This window comes from Solanum verrucosum, unplaced genomic scaffold, assembly GCF_900185275.1.
Source record: "Solanum verrucosum unplaced genomic scaffold, falcon-dt-bn FXZP01000261.1, whole genome shotgun sequence".
NCBI lineage: Eukaryota > Viridiplantae > Streptophyta > Magnoliopsida > Solanales > Solanaceae > Solanum > Solanum verrucosum.
This window is the reverse complement of record NW_026019969.1, coordinates 12824682-12852489: the sequence shown is the minus strand read 5'-3', so window position 1 is coordinate 12852489 and position 27808 is coordinate 12824682. Positions and strand designations below refer to the sequence as shown.

General features: G+C 29.3%; 3 protein-coding genes across 3 annotated transcripts in view; 2 read left to right on the top strand and 1 right to left on the bottom strand.

The window, feature by feature from the left end:
• The window catches only part of LOC125815375 (probable LRR receptor-like serine/threonine-protein kinase At1g67720), a 191655-nt gene extending 164126 nt beyond the window's left edge, over positions 1-27529 (bottom strand). The window contains exon 1 of the mRNA XM_049494837.1: positions 27525-27529. The gene's annotated coding sequence lies outside the window, so the exon portion shown is untranslated. The remainder of the gene's footprint in view (positions 1-27524) is intronic.
• On the top strand, positions 4633-8793 carry LOC125815388 (B3 domain-containing protein Os01g0234100-like). Its single transcript, XM_049494851.1, has 8 exons — positions 4633-4724; positions 5803-5897; positions 6403-6434; positions 6533-6695; positions 6905-7111; positions 7506-7596; positions 7691-7846; positions 8425-8793. Exons 4-8 carry the CDS (start codon positions 6546-6548, stop codon positions 8619-8621), a joined length of 801 nt encoding a protein of 266 aa, XP_049350808.1. The 5' UTR covers positions 4633-4724; positions 5803-5897; positions 6403-6434; positions 6533-6545; the 3' UTR covers positions 8622-8793.
• LOC125815070 (B3 domain-containing protein At5g42700-like) lies at positions 17011-19612 on the top strand. Its single transcript, XM_049494469.1, has 7 exons — positions 17011-17040; positions 17172-17240; positions 17695-17729; positions 18283-18433; positions 18529-18735; positions 19375-19456; positions 19539-19612. Exons 1-7 carry the CDS (start codon positions 17011-17013, stop codon positions 19610-19612), a joined length of 648 nt encoding a protein of 215 aa, XP_049350426.1.
• Positions 27530-27808: the final 279 nt, after the last annotated feature.

Sequence of the window (27808 nt, the reverse complement as noted above, 5' to 3'; positions counted from 1 at the left end):
GGTGAGTTTTGAAATATTAAAATAGTTCTACAGGTCATATTTGGGGTCAAGTTTTAATATATTAAAATAGTCGAAGGTCATATTTTAGGGAAAAAATGAAATATTTAAATAGTCCCAATGGTCATATTTTGGGTCAAGTTAAATCTGTAGCTATTTTAGAATATAAAGATTTGGGTTTGAAAATCTTTCGAAAAATAGACAAATTTTGTAAACAGATAGATATTTAAAAAAGGAAAAAATGAAATTTGACTGATAACACAGGTTAGCAACAATATAGATTTGACTATCCTATATTTTTATTCGTACATGATAAAATTTAAAATGTGCTATACAAGGGCGGAATTGTGTTATACTAAGGGGTGTCACATGACATGGCTTCGTTGGAAAAAATTATTAAATACCTATATAATCAAAAAATTATTAAATACATATGTATAAATAAAAGATAAAACTTAATAAAGTGACACTACTTATTAAAAAGTCTTGTGTTCAGTACTCCTTTACTTCATTTATTTTTATTTTTTCACCTCGTATGAATTAACAAAATTCTGAACCAGCTAGTCATAATTTTTATACCTCAATTGTTTGGTGCCTAATATTTACATATTCCATTCATATTTTTTTTTAAAATGTTTAATGTTCCCTCCGTTCATCATTATTTATTCAATATACTAAAAATAATTGTCCAACTTCACTTGTCTAGTTTGGATAATTAAGATATAAGTGACTATTTTGTGTCTACTTTACCCTTGCAATTAAACAATATTTATTGATCGATCTTATAATTAATAAGGGTGATATAGTGAAATACCCCTCTATTTATTATTTCATAAGGGGTGTGTCAAGTCAAACATGGACCAGTAAAAATATGGAGGGAGTATTACTTTTAATGAGGTTTATTTGAATCTATTTCAAAAATGAAAATTCATTGAGCTAAGGGATATATACGTGGATTGTACTTTACTTGTATTGTATTCTATTTTTAATATGACTTAATAATATATATTTTTAATTAAAATGTGACACCGCTTATAAAAATTTCTTTGTACGCCATTGGTGCTATAGTTATGTAGGTATTAGTAATATATACATTATTTATGAGGAAATTTATGTTACAACGATATTAGCTATTTTAAATTTTATCTTGTATATATCGGAATATATGATGGTCAACTTTACATTGTTGTTGAGCTGTAATATCAGTTGAGTTTCATTATTTTTTAAAAATATTTGTCTGTTTATAAAATTTATTTATTTTTTGAAAGATTTAAAAAATCAAATCTTAAAATTCCAAAATATCTTCAGACTTTATTTTGACCCAAAATATGAACGTTAGGACTATGGTTGTTTTCAAATCTATAAACCAAACTAATAAAATATGAGTTTTTCAACCTAGAGTTTTTCTTTGGGGGGGGGGGGGGTTCAGATTTTTTGGGTTTTTTCGATAAAATATTCATACAAATATATAATTAACTCGTGCTTCAACTAGTTTTTTAGTTCTATCAAAATATAACTATATAAGGTGCCTCTTAAGAAAATAGAGTAACACAAAATATGAGGTGAGTTATGACACTAAAATATTCAACAAAAAATAATAATGAAATCACATAAAATAAATATTACAAATTAATAAGTCATAATGAAGATGATCATAATTTAAAAGTATTAAATCATGCTAAAATAAGTCTAATAAGTATTAATTACATGACTAAATATTAAAGAAACATAAAAATTAAGTTATGTATTTTTAATTATCTAAATCAATGTGAACTAAGAACAGATAGTCAACATTATTGTCATTCTTAGTGTAGAATTGATTTTTTTTTTATTAGCATTAGTGTTGATTTGATTTTCTTATTTGAGTTTTATTAGAGTTACTAATATCTATGAACTATAACTTTTATTGGACCAATCAAAACTCTAAGTCTCAAATTTGAAATATCTAAAAATAAATTGTTTTTAACGGCAATGCAAAACAGACTCTTAATCCAATTAAATTATTCTCCTAATAAATAAAAATTGCTCAAAAGAATTGGTCAACATAAGATCAAAGTCATAAATTACATATCTTTTAAGACGATAACATCTAATTTGGTATCGAATCCGTCCTTATTTAATTTCATACCAAAATTGTTGTTGCTGACAGTAAATAATTCTCTAATTCAAACTATTCAAAGTTTTACCAAGCCTTAATTTTCCTACAAATAGGAGTTAATCTTAGGCAAAGAAACATACAACAACAACAGAGTCATTTGATCCTCCATATCTAAACAAACACATTTTCCCTCCTCTTTCTCATTTTTAGCCATGACTAGAAATATTGGTTTGATTGAAAATATCACAAAGAGAAAAATCTCGTTCAAGAAAAGACATAAGACCTTCTTGAAAAGGGCTTTTGAACTCAACACCATTTGTGATGTTGAATTGGCTATCATAGTCAATAGTCCTGACCATGACGAACCTAAGATATTTCCAAATAATGATGATGTTATAAGTAGCTTTGAAAAATTTAGAAATTTTCCGGCGAAATCCACGATGACACAAGAAGAGTTAACCAAGCAAAGGATCGAGAAAATAGAAGAACAACTCCAAAAGGTAAGAAAAAAAAAACAGGGTCGAGGAGTTCACAAACAAGATGTATGAAGTGTTGAATATAAATGTATCCTTCAATACCTCAACAAATGAATTTTACAAGAACTCCTGAATTTGCACCTTCAATGTCTTATTCATCAATGATGTCTCCTCCAATGTTCCCTTTAATGACATTACAAGTGGAACCTTTAATAAATAATATCCCCCAAATGGATGCAGTAATGCCAATGAATAACGATCAACACTACTTTATTGGTGATTAACAAATGTTGGACTGGAGTGTCGATGATATAATAATAGCCTTATGTGATGATTTATTTGCCTTTCAACAACAATAATGTTCCAGATCCAAACAACACAAACACTATGTAAGATCAATGTGTCTCTTTTAATTAATAAGTACTATTTTGCATGTCTATGTCATCTTTTTGCATCTCTTTCATTGTGGTCTCATTTGAAGTATTTGTCCGTCATATTTCCTTTTTTTTTCTATGCCTGTTATTTTATTTACTTGTTAAATTTATGAATTTAATGTTTATTGGTACTCAATATATGTTTTTTTTATTATTGTTATTATCATAAATCGAAAATGATTTTTTTTTTTAAAAAGAAGTAAATAACACTCGTCTAAAATAATATGCATAAAGATTGTAATGACTAATGAACAGCAAAAGTTAAAGAATTCTTTCTTATTTTAGAAGCAAAAGTTTCCGAGACGCAATTTTAGTATGAACAATACTTTCGAGTTTCGAGAGGCAAAACTAAAATATTTGGAATATTGTGTCTTACGGATCAACTAAAATCAAGTTAAAGATGTCTAAATAATTGGGTGTTTTTTGGTTGCTAGTAAAGGCCACATTAAGATGTATATTTATATATTGTGTCATTTTAGAGACTCAAGTATAGCTTTGTAGCATAATCTTCCTTCTGGTTTATGATATTATACTTATCTCGATTTATTTATAACTTCTTTTAACTTATTTATCATTAAATAATATATAAAAAAATCAACATGACTAATTTACCCTTTTATAATATTATATTATATTATTTTGATTGCTTTATTTATTGAAGATCTTTCTAAGGAAATTCAATTAATCTTTTTTAAAAATAAAAAAAGACACTGAACAAATCTCTTCTAATGTGGGTGTGTAGTAAATTCATTTTCCTGAGCATTAATAAATCCATGGACTACTCATTAATTTGCAACCAGGAAAGTCAATATGAAAACTGCGGAGAGTAAATTGTATTTCTTTTTTAAAAAAATGGCAGGTAAGCAACAACTTTGAAAATGCACTTCTAATCACTTCAATTTGACTTAAATTGACCCGATAATAAAAATCTTTAATAAGATAATTTAAAAAAAAAAATAATATAGGTAAAATGCTGAAGTTAAATAACAATTTTCTTATATATATAATTAAAAAGTTATCATATAAACAAATAATTAAAAATGTTAAGAATGAAATAGACAATATTGCATAGCAAAAAGAAAAAAGAATATCTATTATTCAAAATTGAGAAGCAAGTTAGATTTTTAAAATAAAATCAAGGGGTCTAATTAGTGTTTGGCAATAAATATTTTCCAAACATTCCTTGGAAAATATTTTCTATGAATAAACAAGTTCTTTAAAAATGAGGAAAATGACTATGTGACAAATTTCCTCCTCACTCACCCAATCCCCAACCCCTACACATAGGCCATCCCCCCTTCCGAACTCCCACTCTCCATCTCATCCCCTTTTTTTAGTGTTTTCTATATAACATATAAATAATTTTGAAATAATATGTTCTTACTTACTTATCAATACTAAAAATAAAAAATAAAAAGTCATCCACTTATTTTTTTAAAAATATTTCCTAAAAATTTATTTTGTGTGAAAACATTTTCTTTCCTACCAAACACACCCTAAATGACTTTCAACAAGAAATAAAATAAAAATGAAGATTAATACAAGAATATTTTTATATATTTATTTAAAAGATTGAGATATAAAAAGAAATGAAGCGGTAAGATTCATGATCGGACATATCTTGGTAAAATACTCGTTGAATTTGTCAGGGTTACAAGAAAAGAGGAAAACAAAAAGCTACCCAAAAATTAAGAAATTGTGTGCCTGCAATTTCACGAGGTGAATTTTGTATCTCTAAGATTCTTCTTTTCTTTTCTTTTTCTTGTTGGTGAAGACAAATTAATTCATCTCTTGACAAAGGGTAAAGTACCGTTTCAACTTTTTTTATATTATACCTAACAAGAAACGTCTGATTTTCATACCTGTGTTTCTTTTGTTTTATGGGGATGAGATGTTGTTTTCTAATATGATGTTGATTAATTTTTCGGTTGAGTTAGGTCCAAATTTTGTTATCATAAAATATTATAGTTAAACCCATCTCTATTGTTATATTTTTCAATATTGGGCCTTTATATTATTTTATTCACTTTATCCACGCTCCTGGTGTCCAATCTTGTCGTGTTAGGTCATTAATTGTTGGAAAGACTAGGTGTAAATGTGTTTGTCTCCTTACATGGTCTTAGTCCATTTTCATGATTTAGTTTATTTAGTTTTTTTTTGTTAATGAAGTTTTTTATGATTTTGTTTTTGGGTGAGTTAAGTCTAATGTTGATTATCTTAATATGGTATTAAAGTCACCGTCTCCATAATTGTGTTTTCCGATATTAGGATTTTGTTCATGTTCTAGATGCTTAATCTTGTCGTGCTAGGTCGTGAATTGATGTCCCATATTGGTTGAGGGAAAATGTGTTTATCGTCTCCTTTATGGTTTTAGTCAATTTTCATGATTTAGTTGTTGAGGTTGAGTCAGACCTATGGTCCATAGGTATCAGAGTCACCATCTCTATTGTTGTGTTTTCATGTTATATTATCGACGCTTTAGATACCTAGTCTTAGCGTGCTAGGTGTTAATTGGTGTCTCCAGATTTGTTGAGGAAATGTGTTTTTGTTTCCTTATAGTTTTCGACTATCCTTTCCTCCTGAGCTACCTTTGTGGCTGAAGTAAACTCAAGGTCTATTTTCACCCAAGCTAGATACGTCTTCAAAAATTCCAGTTCCGAGTGTGTGGGGATTGCTATATATAGTCTTTTCCAATGCCCCATGTAATGTTTAAGTTGTAGTCTTGCTTTTACTGTGTTCTTGATGACTTCGAGTTATTATAATTAACTTACATCCTTGTGGCTTTATTTATGGCCAGATCAAGAGGATTAGACCTTCTCTGCTTCTCATGTCACACAGAAACCTTAGGTAATGAAGGACAGGTCATTGGAACTCAAAGGGTGGCATAAGCAAGTGAGCAGATTTCTAATTTCTTTATCTTTTTTTCTAGTGTTCGGAACTTCCAAATAACTTCAAAGGGCGGAGTGTTATTTATGGATTCACATGAATTCAGTAATTTTTATCCATGATATATGTATTAAGTATTGGCAAAATACTATGGTATTTCTAAAGTTCTTGGACAAATAACAACTATGCAAAGATGACAAGTTTCAACTATTAATTGGCTTGTTTTGGAGATCACCGACCCATGTCAACCTCTCAACATTTCGCCACCTTTTCAAATACCTATAAATAACTGAGTTCACTGTAAAATATTTATAGAGATTTACTAGATTCTAATAGTAAATGTTATTTATTTATGAGAAAAAATAAGTATAATGAAGTGATGGTTAGGCTCATTCTTCTTATGTTCAAGCGATAAAGACAATATGTTGTTATTGTATATATTGACTTAATGCCATCTTTATAGCCTATACACTTCAAATCTTGAATCAGCTTCTGATAAGTTCTTTTGCAGGTTGTTTGCAAGAAGTCCAAGAAACGTTGAAGGTACTTGTTATTATTATATTTCTTGTCTTGTACTTCCCCTCCTCAATCTGAACATGATATTAAATTTACTAAAATCTGCTTGTATAATGTTGTTGTAGCTGTAAAAAGAAAATGGCAATGATGCACAATCTTTATGGTCAAATTGATTTGGCTACATCTGCCAAATATCGAGCAGAGGAGGTCCTATCAAGATTGAGCACAAAATATCCAAGCTTTATGAAGCCTATGATCAGATCAAATGTTAGTGGAGGTTTCTGGCTAGTAAGAATTAATCTATCACCCAAATTAAGCAATTTCATATAGTTGACTAAAGTTCAATCCACGTACACCGACAGTGTTAAGAAATTTTACACTATCAGTGTAGTTTATCAGTTCATATTTGTTGTATATAAAAGTTATCCTTTTTGTGTTTTGTTAAACTCATTTGAATATGTTAGTGATTGATTTGCTTCATCTCTTCTTGGGCACAGTCTCTTCCAAGGTTATTCTGCCAGCTGCATATGCCACGGCATGATGTAACCGTTACTTTGGTAGATGAAAGTCAGGAAGAGTACAAAACAAAATATCTTGCTGAGAGGAATGGACTCAGTGGTGGATGGCGGGGTTTCTCGCTTTCACATGGCTTAGTGGAGGGAGATGTTTTAGTTTTTCAGTTATTCAGATTCTGCAAATTGAAGGTCAGAATTCGAAAATCGTCCTTCTGTCTTCTCTAGTAATCTGGTACATGTTGCTCTGCATTAGTTGGATGGTTTGTGAATGAAAAAGGAGTTCAGCAGTGAATTGTGAGTTACTGAATTGGAGCTAAAACATGAATGTTACTGTAAATTGTTCTCTGATATGATTTCGAGATCAACTTTTGCACATGAACTCTGTGAACCAATTTTACAATACGAGGTCGTGTGAAAGATAACTACAGATGACTTCCAATTACGAGTAGAATTAGTAAACTGAAAAATAAAGCAACCTGGGAGTTCCAAAATATTGCAATTTCTTTTTAGGATGTCAGTGTATATGAGTCAAATACTTCTATGTATTCTGTGTTGCTTGTTCATTGCTGTTGACATTGTACAGGTGTATATGGTCAGAGCCAATTATTTGGCTGAAGTTGACGCCGCACTTGTTCTTCTCCATTTAGATGCTCACCATAAACAAATTGATCCTGGTTAGTTTTGTAACCCAGAGAAGATATTTATAGTCCCCTGTATGAATCTGTCCTGTTTTTGCCATTGTTCTTACGTTGATGTGTCGAAGAGCAGTGCACCAAAGGCAGCATAATATAAGTATGAAACAAGTTGGGATCAAGCGTCAAAGACTTTCCTCACAAGAAGGGGATGATTATTCTACAGAAAACATGTTACACAAACATAGTCATTCGAGGAATATGTTCAAGAATCTTGATTTACCTTCAAAAGGTTCAAACTTACTCCCTCTGTTTACTTTTACTCGTCTCTATTTCAAAAATAGATTTTCACTTTTAGTTGTTACTTTTAGCCTATCAAGAAAAACAGTTATTCTTTTCCTATTTAACCCTCAGGTCAGGCCTCAACATTAAATACTTATTCCCCAAATTATTTTTCAAGACCTAAGACTATACATCAAAATATGGACATTGTGATAAAATATTCATATTAATACTTGTTTCTTAAAGACCGTGCAAAGTTCAAAGTAGACAAGCAAAAGGGAACGAGAGAGTACTACATTTTGCTTCAAATGACGTGAAAAAGGACAACTTTCCTCTTGCACTTAACTTCAGGAACTACTAACTAGGCCTGTTTCAATAATTTAGAGGCAGATTGGGCCAAAACCTTTTGCACGCCAATTTTTTGCACCAATGTAACAGATGTAAGACATACGTTTTGCATATAAACATTATCAACCCGTCATTGGTTATATGGCATATTCTCTTCAATTTGTGACTTCTAATGTTAAATAGGTTGCATTTAGTATAACATTGAGTGGGATTTATGTAAACCTTGTTGATTTGCTGCAGGACTGGACTATGAAACTCTTAATATTGTAGATGCTGTAAAAGCCAGGAAACTCAGTGACCCTCCAAATGGTACTTTCTCATCCTGGAACACAAGGCCAACCGTACTTGAGCAGTTAGAGATCAGACCATTTTCGAGTGGGTACTCCATTGAACCAGCTTTAACCCTATCAGGGGCAGAAATGGTATTTAGGCCGTGAACGCGGTTGCTCCTCTTATCCTTGACTTTAACTATAGTGTTGAAGTTGTATACAATGGATTGTAAAATCTTTTTTTACACCAGTGTGATTTTAGTTATAGCATGTCATTGCTTTATTATCCGAATTACAATATTAGGCTTGATAGGAAGAGTTACGTGTTAATGTAAATCAACTTAACCTGATAGCGTAAAATTTTGTTGGTCCATAGAACATAAACTTCCCCAGGAGGAGTTTTCACTTTGAAAGTGTATAGTCTAAGCAAAGTGGCCTGTTCTATTTGAAAAGGTTAATCGTTTATTTCCTTTGTTTTTATATTGAGGGGTAGCTGCCTAGCTGGTGCTAAATTGAACACTAATAAATTTAAGAAAAGAAAAAAACTTTTAAGAAATTGACACAAGTAATCATCCATCAAAATAATTGGCAATAACGGTATGTTTTTTTGTTTATTTATGCCTGACATACATTTTTTGTTCATAATAGTGTGTATTTTTTTTTATATTTGACTTGCGAAATCCACTAACGGTGGACAAAAAAAATTACAACATCAGCTCATTTTTAGAAATATTTATTTCTCTCAATTTAATTATTATATTTCATATTTAAAGATTAATGATTATTTTAGCTTCTCTTTTTTTTTTAAAAAAAAAAACACCTTCTACAAATTTAAGATTTTTTTTTAATAACGTTCAAATATTTTTTATATTATCGACTTTGAGTATTACTTAAATAAATTGGTTTGAGTATTACTTAAATAAATTGGAATACATATGAAGGTATATTGATCAAAGTTTGTTTTCAATTAATTTTTGTATTGTCAATAAAATGAACTAAGAAGAAAAAAGATAGTCTCAAGCAATGGAAGCATCTATCCAAAAACTTCTTCATGTTAGAAAGAAGACTTAATAAGTCATGAATAATTTTTTTATGAGATCAATTAGTCTAGATTTTAAAAAGAATAAAAAAGTACCAAAAAATAATGAGGACAAGAAAGCACCAAAAAAATCTTCTTATCTTTGGCAACCAAAGAAGAATCATAAACAAATCTCTATAATTAATTTAGAGTTTAAGTTATCATATAATACTTTTTTTTTATTATTATTTAAATATTAATAATAAGTAATATATTAAGAAAAATAAATATTTCTAAAAGTCGGTGTAATTTTTTTTGTCTACTCGATGGATATAAGTTAATCTTTTTTTTTTTTAATCAATTGGCCAAATTTGAAACTTGGCTACAAACTTTTGCCACATACCAACAATAACTTTATGGGTGGCTAGATAATTGGTTTGAAATGAGTTATGTAGGTATTAAATTCTCCACAAGTAATGTCATGTTGGGTAAATGGTTAGAAGGTAGATTATTCATGTATAAAATTAATACGGTGTTTGATTTACAATTTAGAAATTTGCATAATTAATATATGCATAAGTTATGAGGGATTCTACTTATTATTTTATGTAGGTATTAGATATGGTTAAATTTTTTGTAACTAATACATGCATAAAATAATATATAATATTCACTTATGATTAATCTTTGTATTACTAATACATGTTTAATTCTAACTAGCTACCAAACGACCCTTAAATTCTAAAAATTATTAAGAATATTCAATCGTACCAAACAAACATACTTGTTAATCATGTATATGTAAAGAGATATCATTCATTATCAATTAATTCAATACACTAGTTTTAACCAAACACAAATCAATAAAAAGAGAGGGAAAACGTACATATGAATTAGTTGTGATCATTAAATAGATAGGAGACCTTTTTCTAAGTACAAAACTTTGGGGCGAGTTTTGAATAGTCTCAACTCTCAACGTCATATTTTGGGTCAAAATGAAATCTGAAGTCGTTCTTGGGATTTTAAAATCTTTTGGAAAATAGATAGATTTATAAGTAGACATATTTTTAAAAAAATAATGAAACTTGACTTTTAACACACTCAGCAACAACGCAAATTTGACAATTATGTATTCCTATACAAGATAAAATTCAAAATATCTAATTTTCTTCCTAAATTGGCCTTTATGCTACCTAGATTAGAACACTCCTAAATGATTCTTCTCATCGTTATCTAATCAATTAATCATTCGGTAGAATATATTCGGAAAAATAATGCATGCATTAGCCTTGTGTATTGTTAGTACCTTGTTTGGTACTCTCTTCTAACCTATGTATTAGCTATACACTCTATAGTGTATTAAGGTGTGTATTACTAATACCATGAATATTTAAGTAGTGGCGTACGCAGAATCTTCAGTAAGCGGGGTCGATATTTATGCAAAGCAAGTTAAAAATATAACTATCGCATTTATAATAAATTATATCGTTGACTCATTGGTTTAAATTATTTTTAAGCTAAACGAGGTCTTGGGTTCAAGACTACTTAACCACATTTTTAAAATATGAGTAAAATATTTTGCAAGAAAAAACTTTGATAGAGGATTGAACCCGCAACCCCAAACACTTAAAACGGACAATTAACCAACACGCCATCAAAATATTACTGCCAAATGGTGTCATTTTGTTTTAGATAAACCTTATACAGAGTATTAATATATAGTAAAAAATTCTGCCGAAAGGGTGTCAATTGACACCCCTACACCTAACGTGGGTCTGCCCCTGTTTCTAGGTATTAACAATGCAATGGTCATAATGCATTAGCTCAATTAAAGACTCAATTGTCCCTCAAATTTCTTTTTACATCTTTTCCATCATAAAAGTGGAGGGTATCTTTGTAAATAATTTTTTTTATGCAATGCATGCTATTTTTAATGCATCAAACCAAACAATGCATAAAAATAATCTATGTATAATTAATGAAAGCATAGCTAATACATGCATTGCTAATACAAGCATTAATAATACACTCTATTTCACATTATTCTTATACACTATTAAACGACTCATATTCTAAAATGACTAGCTATTTTTTTTTTTGCTAGGCTTGTTCCGAAAAACTTGCTATTCATTTACCATTTTCATTTTTATGATTTTTAGGCAAACATGAAATATAATTTATACTCTTAAGGGGTCTTTTGTAGTTGACCATAGTTATACAAGTATTAGTAATATAAAAATTAATTATGAGAAATTTTTTGAAATATTAAAATAGTCTCAATGGTGGTATTTTGGGGAAGTTCTGAAATGCTTAAATAGTCTCAACTAGGGGTGAACCAAATTGAATCGAAAATTAAATCAAATCGCAAATCGAGTCACATCGGAAAAAATAATTCGACTAGTAATTTTGTTTGACTTGGTTTGATATTGAAAAAAAAATGTGACTATATTTGAGTTGATTTTAACAAAAAAAAAAAAGTCAAACCGAGATTAAACCAATTCGACATTATATATATAATTTTTAAAATTTATTTGATAAATAAAAGTATTTACTTTTATATAATTTATAAATATTTCTAATATTTTTTCATATTTTTTTTATCTTTTAACATGTTCTTTCAAGTTTGAGACTTGGTGATTTGAATGGTTCAATAAAAGTTATAGTTCATAGATATTAGTAATTATAATAAAACTCAAATAAGAAAATCAAATCAAACTAATGCTAACAAAAGAAAATCAATTCAACACTAAGAATGAATAATGTGAGAAAAGACCAAAATAGTCCTTCATCTTTGGATTAAGACTCAAAATCATCCTTGAGTTTCATATGGAGCATTAATAGTCCCTCATGTTTGCAATATTGGTGCACTTTTGGTCCTTCTCCAAAATTTTGCCTATTTTTTAACATTGATTTTATCCATAATTTATGTACGGAGTGTTCAATCGTCATTTTATATATTTAGTAGAAATAATAACTCCACGTGAGAGAATGTGAGAAAAAAAATACTTTATTTTGTTTAGTAGAAATCGTATTGCAGGAAAATTCGAGAGGTTCATCACGACGATTTCACGTGCCATAGTACAATTTTTTCTTTTCTTACAATGTCATATGTTAAAATATTCTTAGCTTAGCTGCAATAATATTTCTTCTAAACAGAACAAAGTGTTCTTCTTCTCACCTCCTCTCACATAGAATTATTATTTCAACTAAATATATAAAAAGACTATTGAGCATTCCTTACATAAAATTGTGGACAAAATTAATGTTAAAAAATATGCAAAAGTTTAGGGGAGGACCAAAAGTGCACCAATATTGCAAACATGAGGGACTATTAGTGCTCCATGTGAAAATTCAAGGATGATTTTGAGTCTTAACCCAAAGATGAGAGACTATTTTGGGCATTTTCTCCAATAATGTTGACTATCTATTCTTAGTTTACATTGATTTAGATAATTAAAAATGCATAACTTAATTTTAATGTTTCTTTAATATTTAGTCATGTAATTAATACTTATTAGACTTATTTTAGCATGATTTAATACTTTTAAATTATGATCATCTTCATTATGACTTATTAATTTGTAATATTTATTTTATGCGATTTTATTATTATTTTTTGTTGAATATTTTAGTGTCATAACTCACCTCATATTTTGTGTTACTCTATTTTCTTAAGAAGCATCTTATATAGTTATATTTTGGTAGAACTAAAAACTATTTGAAGCACGAGTTAATTATATATTTGTATGAATATTTTATCAAAAAAATCCAAAAAACTCAAGGTTGAAAAACTCATATTTTATTAATTTGGTTTATAGATTTGAAAACAACCACAGTCTTAACGTTCATATTTTGGGTCAAAATAAAGTCTTGAAGCTATTTTGGAATTTTAAGATTTGACTTTTTAAAATTTTAGAAAATAAATAAATTCTATAAACAGACAAATATTTTAAAAAGAATATAATGAAACTCACCTGATATTACAGTTCAACAACAATGTAAAGTTGACCACTATATATTCCTATCTATACAAGATAAAATTTAAAATATCTAATATCGTTGTAACATAAATTTCCTCATAAATAATGTATATATTACTATATACCTACATAATTATAGTACCAGTGGCGTACACATAAATTTTTATAAGCGGTGTATCATGACCCAGACCGTCGTGATTGGCACCCACACAAAGTCTCCGGTGGGAGAACCATCACTACAATCCAAACAAACAAAATTTAAGAAAACTAAGACATTTAAAGATACAAAAGCAAATTTAAATGCAGAAATTATATAGAGTTCTCATAAACTCCAAAGGTTTAAACAAATAACTTAACCAAACTAATGCGGAAGTTTTAACCCTCAGAACCTTAGAACCTGAAAGTCATTGTACCAAAACTCTACTAACGACAAGTCTAAGAACAAGGGGTACAACCCCGAAACTAAACAAACACCTTAAACAAATAGTCTGAGTCCGAAAAGAGTGGACTTAAACAAGAGAGATCCATGGCAGCCTGAAAGAACTGGCACACCCTTGAATCCGGTCACGATCAATAGTCACTTAGTTGAGGTCTATCAATAGCCACCTGAAGATGACTTGTACTCAATAAAGAACAAACAAGTGCAATATCAGTACACAACCACAGTGTACTGGTAGGATCACGCGGCTATCCCAATAAGTGAAACACATGCAAGTAACCATAACATTATAAAACATGCATATATCGAACATATACAACATTAGTCATCTTTTCAGGATCAATGTACTATCCCACGTTCTCAATAATACACATTAGTTATCAATTTAGAGCAACATACAGTCTTCCAATATCAATCATCATTAGATATCAACGTAATCATCACAAGTAGATACACAACACAATTCATTGGTCATCTCACGGAACCCAATTCAATGGTCCTCTCATGGAACCCACACCCAAACTGTTAGCATACCGAAACGTGATACCCGATCCAATGTTTATGTTGAAACGTGGCAACCGATCTCATATTTATGACGAAACGTGACAACCGATCCCATGTTTATACCGAAATGTGGGAACTGATCCCATGTTTATGTCGAAACGTGGCAACCGATCCATTCAACAAACCACAATCACAATGTATATTCTCACAATCATACAACAAGAGGTGATTCATGGTATACAATTATTCAATTATCCTCATTTACTATTAGGGTGATCAATAATGCAACATTCACATACATACATGCATTATAATGAGCAATTACAAACATATATCACACCAACATGAAATCACAACCATCACCTACCTCGAATCCAAGCTTGAATCTCGGCCCTAAGGCACTTGAATCTTCCTTTCCGGATTCTTCTCACTTGTTTGTGGTCTAAAAATATACAATTAACGCAAGGATCAACAATCAAATGTCTAATTATTCGGATTATAACAAACCCAATAACCCTAGACCAAACCCAATAACCTAAGCTCTTTCCCACCAAAAATCACAGATCAAAACCCTCCCCCATCGATAATTACCCATTCTATTACGTTCTACGGATCGAAAAGCGGATTCGGGGAGTGAAAAACTTACCTTTAGCCTCAAGAATGGTGAAAAATTGTCAAGAGTCGCCAGGGGTTCGTTCCTTAGCTCTAAAAATAAAAAAGTGCAGAATAAAGACATTTTGAGGTTTATTTACAACCTTAAGTCACGTCATACCCGCTACAACGGTCCTCACCCCGCTACATCGGCCCCGCCTTGGCGGCAGAAATCCCGCCCCAGCGGCTTTCACGGAACCAGTGAGCTATTTTAATAATTCCAAGACCCTCATTTCACAACACACCTTTAACCAACGACGCTAAAAAAATATCATTCACGCTAAGATCGATTTCGGGAGTTCTACTCACCCGAATTCAATTCCGTAAAGTCATACAAGTTCTTTTACGACTTATCTAACCACTCATGAAATCAAAATCATAAATAAGTCACCCGATTGTTACCAATTTTCCCTACACCTTAACGACTCTGATTTCGTCCAAATCTGAACTAGGTTGGGAAATTCCAAGTTACTAGTCAAAAGTTTTCTGTCCCCAATTCTTTCCCCATTGGCTTTTCTATAATGACGAGAACATGTCGTTACACGGTGTCACATTTTAATTAAAAAAATATATTATTATGTCATATTAAAAATAGAATACAATACAAATAAAGTACAATCCACGTATATATCCCTTAGCTCGATGAATTTTCATTTTTGAAATAGATTCAAATAAACCTCATTAAAAATTAATCTCCCTCCGTATTTTTACTGGTTCATGTTTGACTTGACACACCCCTTATAAAAATAATAAATAGAGGGGTATTTTATTATATCACCCTTATTAATTATAAGATCGGTCAATAAATAGTGTTTAATTGCAAGGGTAAAGTAGACACAAAACGGTCACTTATATCTTAATTATCCAAACTAGACAAGTACAGTTGGACAATTATTTTTAGAGTATTGAATAAATAATGATGAACGAAGGGAACATTAAACACTTTTAAAAAAATATGAATGGAGTATGAATATATTAGGCACCAAACAATTAAGGTATAAAAAATATGACTGGCTAGTTCAAAATTTTGTTAATTCATATGAGGTGAAAAAATATAAATAAATGAAGTAAAGGAGTATTGAACACAAGACCTTAAGTTCACAATTTAGACATCAGACCAACTAAGCTGGAACGTCTCTTGTGACAAGTAGTGTCACTTTATTAGGTTTTATCTTTTATTTAGATATATGTATTTAATAATTTTTTGATTATATATATGTATTTAATAATTTTTTCCAACGAAGCCGTGTCACATGACACCCCTTACTATAACGTAAATCCGCCCTTGCATAGCACATTTTAAATTTTATCCTGTACAAATAATAATATAGGATAGTCAAATTTATATTGTTGCTAACCGGTGTATCAATCAAATTTCATTTTTTTCCTTTTTTAAATATTTACGTGTTTACAGAATTTGTCTATTTCTCGAAAGATTTTAAAACCCAAATCTTTATATTCTAAAATAGCTACAGATTTATCTTGACCCAAAATATGACCGTTGGGACTATTTAAATATTCCTAAAATATGACCTTTGACTATTTTAATATTTTAAAACTTGACCCTAAATATGATCTGTAGAACTATTTTAATATTTCAAAACTCACCCAAAATCTCTACTTTATAAAAAAAAGTCCCCCATATGTTTGTGATCCGCAACTAATTCATATCTATTTTTTTATCCCTTTCTATTTGTTTGTGTTTATATTAAAACATGGGTCTTGAATTGACTGATAATAATACATACATTTTTCTTTAAAAGAACAACTTTGGGAAAAGGGAATAAATCATTCCAAACCTAGTACTCTTCCAATTAATTCCCATTTTGGCTTTAAGGCCTTCTTCATTTCTCCTTATAAATACAGTATCATCTCATTTCTCCACTTCATAAGTTCTTTTCAGTTGAAAAATACCCCAAAAAATTCTATTTTGTTTTTCCTCAGTTTTTTTTCTTTTCTTCTAAAATGAAAAGCCGAGCTCGTTCTCCTTCTAAGGTACTCCATCTCCTTCTGCTACAATTTTCATTTCATGGTTTCAAATAAATTGTTTTAATTCTTTTGTCTATTATTTTGCTTATAATTATTGACCCGTGTTTTTTTGTTCTTTCATTTGATGACTTAACTAGAAAAAGACGTTGGCAATCAATCAAGGGATGCTCAAGAAAAAGGTTTTGCCTCCCAATAGAACCGACAAGGTGAGAGTCATTTTTTACTCTGTGCTTTGATAAATAGTTGACGATTCTAAAAGGCCTCTATAGAGGTAAACGTAAGGTTTGCGTTTGATCCATAAAAAATAATTACTTTATTTTTATGAGGTAAAAGTACATCAGAAATAATATTTTTATCTCTACGAGGTAAAGACAAGGTTTGTATGTGCTTCATCAGGAAAAATCTCTTTATTTTTATCAGGTAAAAATAAGGTCGCTCCATCAGAAACGACCTCGATCTATCTTTACATCGTTAAGATAAGGTCTCTGTACACTCCATCAAAAATAACCCCTCTATCTCACGAGATAAAAATGATATCTACATATGTTATATCCTCTCTAGTCCCTATTGATGGGGTTATACAGAGTATGTTATCGTTTTGACAAACTAGTACTCTTGTATGGAAGTACTTTAAAACTAATTAAGATACTTGGCATGCAGGTGGAAAATGGAGATAACAAGAAGGTTCAAATGTGGTAAGTGGAGAAAATGCAAAAATAAATTATATTAATAAAAAAATAGGTGTTAAGACGTGAATTTTATGATGTTTGAATTATTTTTTAATTGTATTTGAAGTTGAGTGGAAAAAAATATTTTTTGAAATTGAAGTTGTGTTTGGATATGTATTTTATTTGAAAAAATGTTACTCTCTCCATTTTAATTTGTTTGTCATACTTTTTTTGGTTCATTTATTTGTCCTACTTTTATTAGTCCATTAAAAAATGTTTCTTTCTTTTTTTGTGAACTCTTTAACTTTGATTTTAGACCACAACATTCAAAAGTATATTTTTACTTTCTTAAACTTTGTATCAAGTCAAAATCAAACAAATAATTCAAAATGAAGTGTATACAAGTTTTAAATCAAACCTACAAACTCAACTCAAAGTTGGAGTGAGAATTTGACTATGAATAATCAAAATATATTTTTTTTGAAAAAAAAGGATAAAAGAATTTTATGACCAGTTGGCTGTTAATATATCCTGGTATTATTATCTCTTTAAAAATATTTTTTATTCTCGATTTTACTAGCATTGGAAAGAAGGGACAGACAGACAACTCTGTTGAAATAAGCTCATCAGCCCAATTGCGAGCGGCAATATTTCAAACAACTTTACCTTCTGAATTTTCAAATTTTCTCAAATGTATGCTCCCTTCCCATGTCACTGGGGGATTTTGTTTGGTAAGTAAATTTCTTCTTAATAGAATTAGGCAATATTGAAATTGTTTTTGTTTCTATTTAATCTAGCCTTTCTTATAAATATTTTTATATAACAGAGCTTTCCAAAAAGGTTTTGCGTTTCTCATTTGCCAAAACATGATGCCAATGTTGTTTTGGTGGATGAAGATGGAGCTGAATTTTCCACCAAGTACCTAATTGGCAAAAGCGGATTGAGTGGGGGGTGGAGAGGTTTCTCCATTGCTCACAATCTTGTTGAAAATGACGTGTTGATTTTTCAATTGATTGAGACTTGCAAATTTAAGGTAACACCTTTTAAATGTTTAAATCCTAGTCATTTTGCTAAATCAAGAATTACTTTCACTTTATTTATCTTAAATTTAATTAGTATAAATGAATTTTCACACAACCAAGAGAGATACTATTAGAAACATAGATATTTTTGATATAGTAGGAATGACCCCCGTTGTGGAGAAGATGAGAGAAGCGAGACTAAGATGGTTCAGACATGTGAAGAGAAAGATGCATAGATGTGTTAGTAAGGAGGTGTCAGAGTTCGACTATGGTGGATTTGAGGAGAGGTAGAAGTTAGTCGAAGATGTATTAGGGTGAGGTAATTAGACATGACCTAACACACCTACAACTTGCGAGGACATCACAAAGTTTGAGAATTAAGGTAGAAAGTTAGTATACAACAGAGCCTTGTCTAGTTCTCCTTATCAGTGTTATTAGTATTACTCTTCTATATATTATTCTTTAATTTTTATTACTTGTTTTTTCTTTTTGTTTCAATGTTATATTATTTGTTGTTGCTACTCCATTACATCTCTTTACCTTCAAAAGGTAGGGGTAAATTTATGTACCATCCTCCCCTTACCCCATTTGTGGAATTACATTTGGTATGTTATTGTTGTTGGGCCTAATTATAGTTTTTATTGTTTTAGGTATACATTTTACGAGAAAATTGCTTGTCACAAATTGATGTTGCTGTTGTTCTTATGGATTTTATTGTTGAAGCACACAATGGTATGGTTATAAACAATATATTTCAATTTCTATCACAATCAAGTTGTACATTCTAACTTTCTATTTGCTTATATTATTTCAGAAGATCAAAATGAAAAGATGAATATGTGTGAAGCAAATGAGGATAAATATTTGGAGCCTCCTGAAGAAAGTTAAGCTCGCCTTGCATGAAAGAAATGTGAGCTAGATGAAGCAAAAGAGGAAATGTTGAATCATGAAGAAAAGCTTTTGAAAATAAAATATACAATAAAGAATCAGGAATTAAGGGTGTGACAAAGGACGATGCAAATTTTGAACTCAATTTCAAGGCACTAGTTGGTAGTAGCTTCTCTATTTTAAAGATTTATGTATAAAAAAAAATGATCCTCATTAATAGTATTAGTGTAGAATTAGCTCGTAGCAGGAATGTAACTCTTCCTTAAAATGGTCTCTGCTATTTTTTGTGAGATTATATATATTTTATCATATCTTTTTTTCAGTGTAACTGAGTAACTTTTATATGTAGTAGGAAGATGAATGGTGACTAGTTGACCTACAAGTTAATAGTATTTCTATTTTACTACATGTCACATGTGTTTTGACTTTTATTCTTTTTTATTTCTCGACTCAGTTTTTTTTTCTTCTTGATCGTTGTTCACATATAAAAACAAACTTTTAGAACTTGTATATTTTATTTTTTGTCCAATGTATAACAAGTTTGAGTTTTTCTTTTATATGTACCTAGGAGCGTATTTTTAAGTGAAGCAAATTTTTTTTACTTATTTCGAGATATGTCATCTCTTTGAACTTCACTTGTAATAATACATCAAGTTTGTTGTTGGTGTTACATCAAACCATTAATGTTTTGCCTAGTGGAGAACACTGCAGAATCCTAATTATGTCTTTACAACATTGATTCACACCAAGAGATTAACAAACATTTAAGAATTTCATTAAGAAAATGTGGAAGAAGGTTAGGATTGATGACGAATGTGAAATAAAAATAATATGCTCGTTTGGATATGATTTTTAACCATGAAAGAATTCACATTTTATGGAAAAAAAATTAAAAATCAACTCTTAAACAATCTTATCAAATTAGCAAATTATAATTCACAAATAAGGTAATATAATTTTCTAAGACACTACATTAATAAAGTATTGCATAACACTATTTTTTTATAAAAAAATATTTGTGATCACATGTTATTGCAAACTTTCAAAATACATACATTTTTTTTATAAGGATTAACTTATTGAATAAATCAACTTTCACAAGGTAGGGGCAAGACTATGTACACATTACCCTTTTCGAAACCTACTTGTGGGATTACACTAGTTATGTTGTTGTATTCACTGATCAGAATAACTAGGTATTCTTTAATAAATTCTCCTACATCGTACATACTTCTTTACAACAAGCTTGGTTTTTTTTTCTAAATTTAAAATGATGGATTTTATGTGCAAAATGTATTCTTATGGGTCGAGTTAAAAATAATAATAATCACAAATTGGATTCCTGGAAGCTTTTTTTTTATGGATAAACTACTTTATTAGACATACATCACTACTATATACTAATTTTACCTCTACTTTCAAACAATTACATATATTATCACTTTTAATATTTTATACCATATATTAGTAAAGATACAATCAAATATCCACCTCCCTTAAAATTAGGATTGATTAATTATCTTTGCATTTAAACTCCAGAGTTAACATTTTAATTAAAAACAAATATCTTTATCTCAGGAAATATGAGTTAGGGTAAAACTCTAACTCTTCCTTTTTCTCCTCCCTTGATCGGTAGTCCATGAGAAGAAATACTCCATTAAAATGGATGTTTAAGTCAATCTACACGTCAAACTCTTAGCCTTTGATTTTCTCACTCTTAAACCAATCCCCCACGTACCCATCAATTTTTCTCGCAAGGGGAGATACCTCTTGCGCGCAAAGACAATGAGTATCAAATTCGACATTGACGATAGTGTCAGTTACATACTCAACCAAGAAACTTCGCGTCACTTCTCCCATCAGATCTAGGCGCTATTGTTTTGTCATGTATCCGAGTGTTGTCATATGTATCTGTCTTTTATCGTGTGTGTGTGTTTTTGTGTGTGTGTTATTACAATGTATATGACTATTTTTGTATTTATCCGAGATTCATGTTTTTGGATATAAGGTATTGAATTGATAATTGATACATCAAATTATATATATAGAAGATACATGAAATAATATTAGACTATAAATAAAATAATAATAAATTAAATTAATTAAATATAAATACACTCATTGATTCTGCCTTACATTCGATTTAGTTAATTTAAATTATCAGAAGTAACTGTTTATATATTTTGAAAATCCCCAATTATTCTTGTAATTAAGGAAATCAGTTACAACCAATTAATTTAAATAAATAAAATATGTATCTCATTTTAAAAAATTGACAGATACATGTATTTCACAAATTCAGAATCATGTATCCTAAGCATGAAATATGCATGGTAAAGGAAATAATATTTAAAAATATTGAAAATCTTAGTAATTAGAACCTACACTAGTGAGATTTATATAATTTGCCCTTTTTTTATTTCTCAGAAAATTTCAAATTTCAAATCATTATTCGAAATTATAATTTTATTCATATTTCATAAATAAATATTAATTTTAAATCCATGTCTCAAATCCTATGATCAAATGTCTGCTCAAGTTTGTCACTTGCCAATTAGTCACCGTCCCTGGTCATGTAAAATAAGTGCCTTATGTATTAACGTTAAATCATCACACTATAAACATGCTAAATTACTTGAGCTCGCCCATCAAATATGAATCTCTTTAAAATCTTGAGAGAAAAATAGAAGTATATATTATTGGCAAAGTAGGTGAAGATTATACGATCAAAACATGTTAAATTAATTATTGGATCAAAGATCAAATATGTTTAAAATTTATTTGGATAAAAATTTGTTGAATCAAGATGGGTCAATAACAAATAAGAATTCAATCCGATTAACAAAACCTAGCTTCTCTACTCATTTTAAAGTGTATGAATTGAAATCATTAATACATTCAGTTTTGAAAATGATCATTACACCTGTGATTGAATGTAACCAAATATTGTTGCATGCAGAGACGGAGCTAGGGCCTAGGTGGGTGTTCATGGATTCGGAAGAACCCATTAGCATTTTCGTATACCCTGTATTTGTACTAGAAAATTAATTATATAGATGTATATTAATTTGTGAATCCTTAACAAAATTGATGGATGATTCTAAAGAAAATTTAGAACTCCCAAACTTTTTATCCTGACTCCGCCTCTGGTTGCATGATGGTAATTTCAAATGGAAACACCTTTTTTTTTGGTATTCCACTCGGTCTCTAGAGCCCACATTGGAGCTTCGACTAAATTCGGATCGCACACTGCAGGGCCCATTCGGGGGTGGCGCTCCCAACAAGATTTTTTCCATACCCAGGGCTCGAACTCGAGATCTCTGATTAAGGGTGAAACACTCCCACTAGTGCACCACAACCCATGTTGGTCAAATGGTAACACTTAACTTTTCATGTTGGTTAATTATATAAATGTAAAAGATATTACATATGTCAAGAAAACTATATATTTTTTTATGCAATGCATGCTATTTCTTTTCATATTCTCTAAAATTTCCTACCATTTCAAAATATTACAAAAATCCCTCTTTTTCTTTTTTTCTCTCCTTTTCAAGATACATTATTCACAGCCCTTCCAACCCAACAATTTTGTTCCTATTTTCACGCCTAAATCACTCCATATATCGGCAGTTACATCTATCACTCCATTTTTTAATTTCAAATCTACTCTCTCTCCAGCTCATCGATTTCAAGTTCCTAAAGAGGTAGGACTATTTCTTCATCAATTTTTTTTCTTTTTCAGTTCTTCATTTTTCGTTTTTTTTTTAAATAATAGTTTTTTCATCTACAATTTTCTTACATATGGATTCTTCTCCCTCTTTTAGTATTGAGTTTACCCAAGTTAGTTTTACTTACTAGAGATATGGTACCTTGTGTATTTGATTCTGGTGATGAACACTTTCATGAAAATAGATCTAATCAATGAAACGTTTCGTTAATCATGAAGAATTTAAGAGCGGAGAAGTCAAAAAAAGGATGTATGCTCGAGTTCTAAATCTATTGTTGAAAAAATGCTCAAAAAAGAAGGAAAAAAGTTGAATCTATCATTACACGATCATCACTACCAAAGATACAAATTGTCAATGTATCTCGTTTATTTTGATTCTTAAATTAGTCTTTGTTAGTGTTATTACTGATCTGATACATCACAACTATAATAGTCTTTGTTTTATGCAATGTATCATGTTCCTATTTAAGGTATTGATACATAACTCTCATGTTGTTGAATCTTCGATTAGTGTTTATTATGTTCAATATATATAAATGTACTTGATTCATAAACACTACATAATGTATCATTTACAAGTATCAAGTTATATAATGTATCGTCTAAAAAGTAATGTATCATGCACAATTTTATGAGCATGATACATAAATACATAAAAGTTAATACATGTAAATCCATCCAGTTGCTCTATCAATGTTGTGTTCTTCTACATTTTCCATTTCTTTTACCCTGCAGAAGCAGCGAGAATTCGAGTTCGGCATTTAATATACAAGTATATAGTCAATATTGAATAGATTGACAACTTGTTTTGTACTTAACCAAGTAAGTTTCCAGGGATATGAAGATAAATCAGATTGACAAAAAAGGAGGAGCAAAAACAAAAGACAGGTACTACAATAGTTGAAATCATTCCACCAATTTTGTTGAAGCTTTTGGATTGAAATGAGAAAGCCATATACTATCACAATTATTTCTTTTTAACAAAATTACAACTCAGTTCCTCAATTTAATGATATTATAAGGAACAATAAATTCGCGTGAAATTACGCAGCTTCTCAATCTCACCATCCATGCAAGGAAAAGAAAGTGACAACAGAATATTTGTTTCACCGTAGACGAGACTCTTGGGAACAATAATTACAAACCCTCACTCTCATCAATTCTACACAAAGTGTAGCAAGAAACTGTTCCTCGTCATCCGCATAAGAAGCTTTAACAAATAATACTTGTGAAAAGAAACTTATTGAAAGGATCTTCGATGAATTGGGAGAAGAATTTTGAATCTCAAAATTTTGAATTATTTTAAATCAAAATTGAAAGGATCTTTGATGAATTGATATATGAATTTTGAATTTTGTGAAGCTATTACAAATTGGAAGGGATTGATATCAATCAGTTATGCGTGATTTGTGGGAAAGAAAATTAATTTTACGCTAATATTTCATATTAAGTGCAACAGACAAGTTTTATAATGTATCACAATTAATGTATCCGGATGACTGATATTTTAAGGAATTTTTGTAAAATAAAAAAGAGTAGGGATATAATGTAATTTAGGTCTTACACTATGGGATTTATGTAAGTTATACAAAATAATCTATGTATAATTAATGAAGGCATAGCTAATACATGCGTTGCTAATACAAGCATTACTAATACACTCTATTTAACATTATTCTTATATACTCTACTAAACAACCCATATTCTGAAATGACTAGCTATTTCTTTTTTGCTAGACTTGTCCCGAAAAACTTGCTATTTATTTACCATTTCATTTTTATGATTTGTAGGCAAACATGAAATATAATTTATACTCTTAAGGGGTCATTTGTACTTGACCATAGTTATGCAAGTATTAGTAATATAAAAATTAATTATGAGAAATTTTTGAAATATTAAAATAGTCTCACACTCTCACTGGTGGTATTTTAGGAGGGAAAATCTGAAATGCTTAAATAGTCTCAATTAGGGGTGAACAAAATTGAATCGAAAATCAAATCAAATCGCAAATCGAGTCACATTGGAAAAAATAATCCGACTAGTAGTTTTGTTTGACTTGGTTTGATATTGGGAAAAAATGTGACTATATTTGAGTTGGTTTTAACTTAAAAAAAGTCAACCCGAGATTAAACCAATTCGACATTATATATATAATTTTTAAAATTTATTTGATAAATAAAAGTATTTACTTTTATATAATTTATAAATATTTCTAATATATTTTCATAATTTTTATCGTTTAACATAAGAACTTTTTTAAAATAGCTTTTCAAAGAAGTGCTTTTGAAAAAAAAAAACAATTTATGTTTGGTTAATTCATTTGAAAAATGCTTTTTATAAGCAAATTGTGTTTGACTAATTTTTCTTAAAAATATATTTTTGAGAGTCAAATTGCAACAAAGGGCAAATATTAATGTACTTTTAATTGTAAGATTACTTTATAGAGAGAAACTAGATTAAACATCTATTACAAGATTAAAATTTTATTTTTATTATATTCAAATTTTCAATCAATATTATATTATACATTTTTTTGGAGGGTTGAAATCTTGAATTGTTATTCTTTCTTTTTTCTAATCTTGCAAAAATATTGTTGTTACCTCTTTTTTTTATTCTGTAAAATAATAAATAAAAATAATAATAAATGTCAAAAATAAAATATAGAATTTATTATATATAAATAAAAAATAATGCTTCTGTTTTTTTTAAAAGCAGAGAATTTTAATTTATTTCCAACAGTAGAAAAATTGTTTCTGCTTCCATTTAAAGAAAGTTTTACAGGTTTGCCAAACAACTAATTTTAAAGAAAAATGTTTTTCTCTCAAAATAAGTGTTTATGACTTATGAGCTGCCAACATCAATGCCAAGCAAGCTCTTAATCTAAGTAAGCTATATCCACAAAAGGTGATCATAGAGTAATAACATATGTGTTTGCTTCTACTCATTTCAATCATCAAGAAGTTAAAATAAAATTGTGTATTTTACTTTATAAATATATAAAATTAAAGAGTAAAGAAAGCAAACAAATTTTAAATATTAGCCGTGAATTTTGAAATATCAATTTCAACAATATTTCAATATGCAGAAAAAAACTTTTTTAAACAATACAATATTTAAATGATAATATGTATGTAATTATAATCGTCGCATCGCTTCAAAGAACATTATTATTTTCTTCAATTTTGACAAAAATCTTATTTAGTAGAAACTTTATTTTGGTTTATTTTGGTTTCAAATATGTTAAAAATGAAATACTTCTTAAATTTGTATTTGTTGTTGTTTGATATTCATCGTACACATCACTTGACTCACATTAAAAACTTTTCTGAATTAATTTTACGACAAATTAATCTAAAATAATTGCACAAAACAGTAATCAAAATAATTAATGTGTTTACACATAGTGAAAAAAAGAGATTTAAAAAAAAATGAATAATATGATTAATATAGACAAAATAACAAAAAAAATTCTTCTCACCCACATTTAAAAGAGTGCACTATCCCTACTCGTTCCTATTTGTTCCTACACAAGAAATATAATCACAAAGATGATAAAAAGGAACAAGTTCGTACTCGTCCTCAACAAAAAAAAAAGGGGGGCATCGCTTATAGAAGAACACTATTATTATGTCAAAAAAAAAAAAAAAAACAATTAATGCAATGATTAACTTTTTTTTTCAAATTATAAATATTTATTTAACATTTAATGGTGATATATGTATGATTATAATCGTTGCATCACTTATAGAAGAACACTATTATTTTCTTCAATTTTGACCAAAAAACTTATTTAGTAAAAACTTTACTCTACTTTCAAATATATTAAAAACAAAATTATGTTTACATTTATATTTGTTATTGTCCAATACTCACCAACATGTCACTCGTTTCACATGGAAAAAATTTCTAAATTGATTTTGCGGCAAATTAATATAAAATAATTAACGTGTTTACACATAGTGAAAAAAAGAAAAAAGATAAATTTTATAAAAATGAATTAAATATGAGTAATACAGTTCATACAGACAAAATAACAAAAAATTTCATTCTCACCCAAACTTAAGTGACACTGTCCCCCTAGTACACACAAGAAATATAATAACAAAAAAAAGAGCATCATGTTCTCTACTCGTCTTTGGACAACGAAGGTTCCAAGCATACATTTAGGGGTGTATTGGGTACCAGGAAAATAATTTTTTTTAAAAATAAGTGAATTTCTTACTCTTTTTTTCTTGTATTAAGTAAGCAAGTAAAAGCAATCATCTTAAAAATATTTATATATAATCTAGACAAATACTATGGGAGGTGACAGTGATGGCACGGATGCAGGGTGGGATGAATAAAGATGAAATATATTGAATGGTGGGGAGAAAAATCACTCTGTGAAACTTATTTTTTCTAATTTCACTAGGAAAATCATTTTCCTCAATTTTAATAATCTTGTTTTTCGAAAGAAAAATTTTCCGTT

Excerpts from the sequence above, each read along its gene's own strand:
- LOC125815388 (XM_049494851.1), top strand. The coding sequence starts at position 6,546 with ATGGCAATGATGCACAATCTTTATGGTCAAATTGATTTGGCTACATCT. Across the intron at positions 7,112-7,505 it reads TCAGATTCTGCAAATTGAAG|GTGTATATGGTCAGAGCCAA; the intron begins GTCAGAATTCGA and ends GACATTGTACAG. Across the intron at positions 7,847-8,424 it reads TCTTGATTTACCTTCAAAAG|GACTGGACTATGAAACTCTT; the intron begins GTTCAAACTTAC and ends GATTTGCTGCAG.
- LOC125815070 (XM_049494469.1), top strand. The coding sequence starts at position 17,011 with ATGAAAAGCCGAGCTCGTTCTCCTTCTAAG. Across the intron at positions 18,434-18,528 it reads TCACTGGGGGATTTTGTTTG|AGCTTTCCAAAAAGGTTTTG; the intron begins GTAAGTAAATTT and ends TTTATATAACAG. Across the intron at positions 18,736-19,374 it reads TTGAGACTTGCAAATTTAAG|GTATACATTTTACGAGAAAA; the intron begins GTAACACCTTTT and ends TTATTGTTTTAG.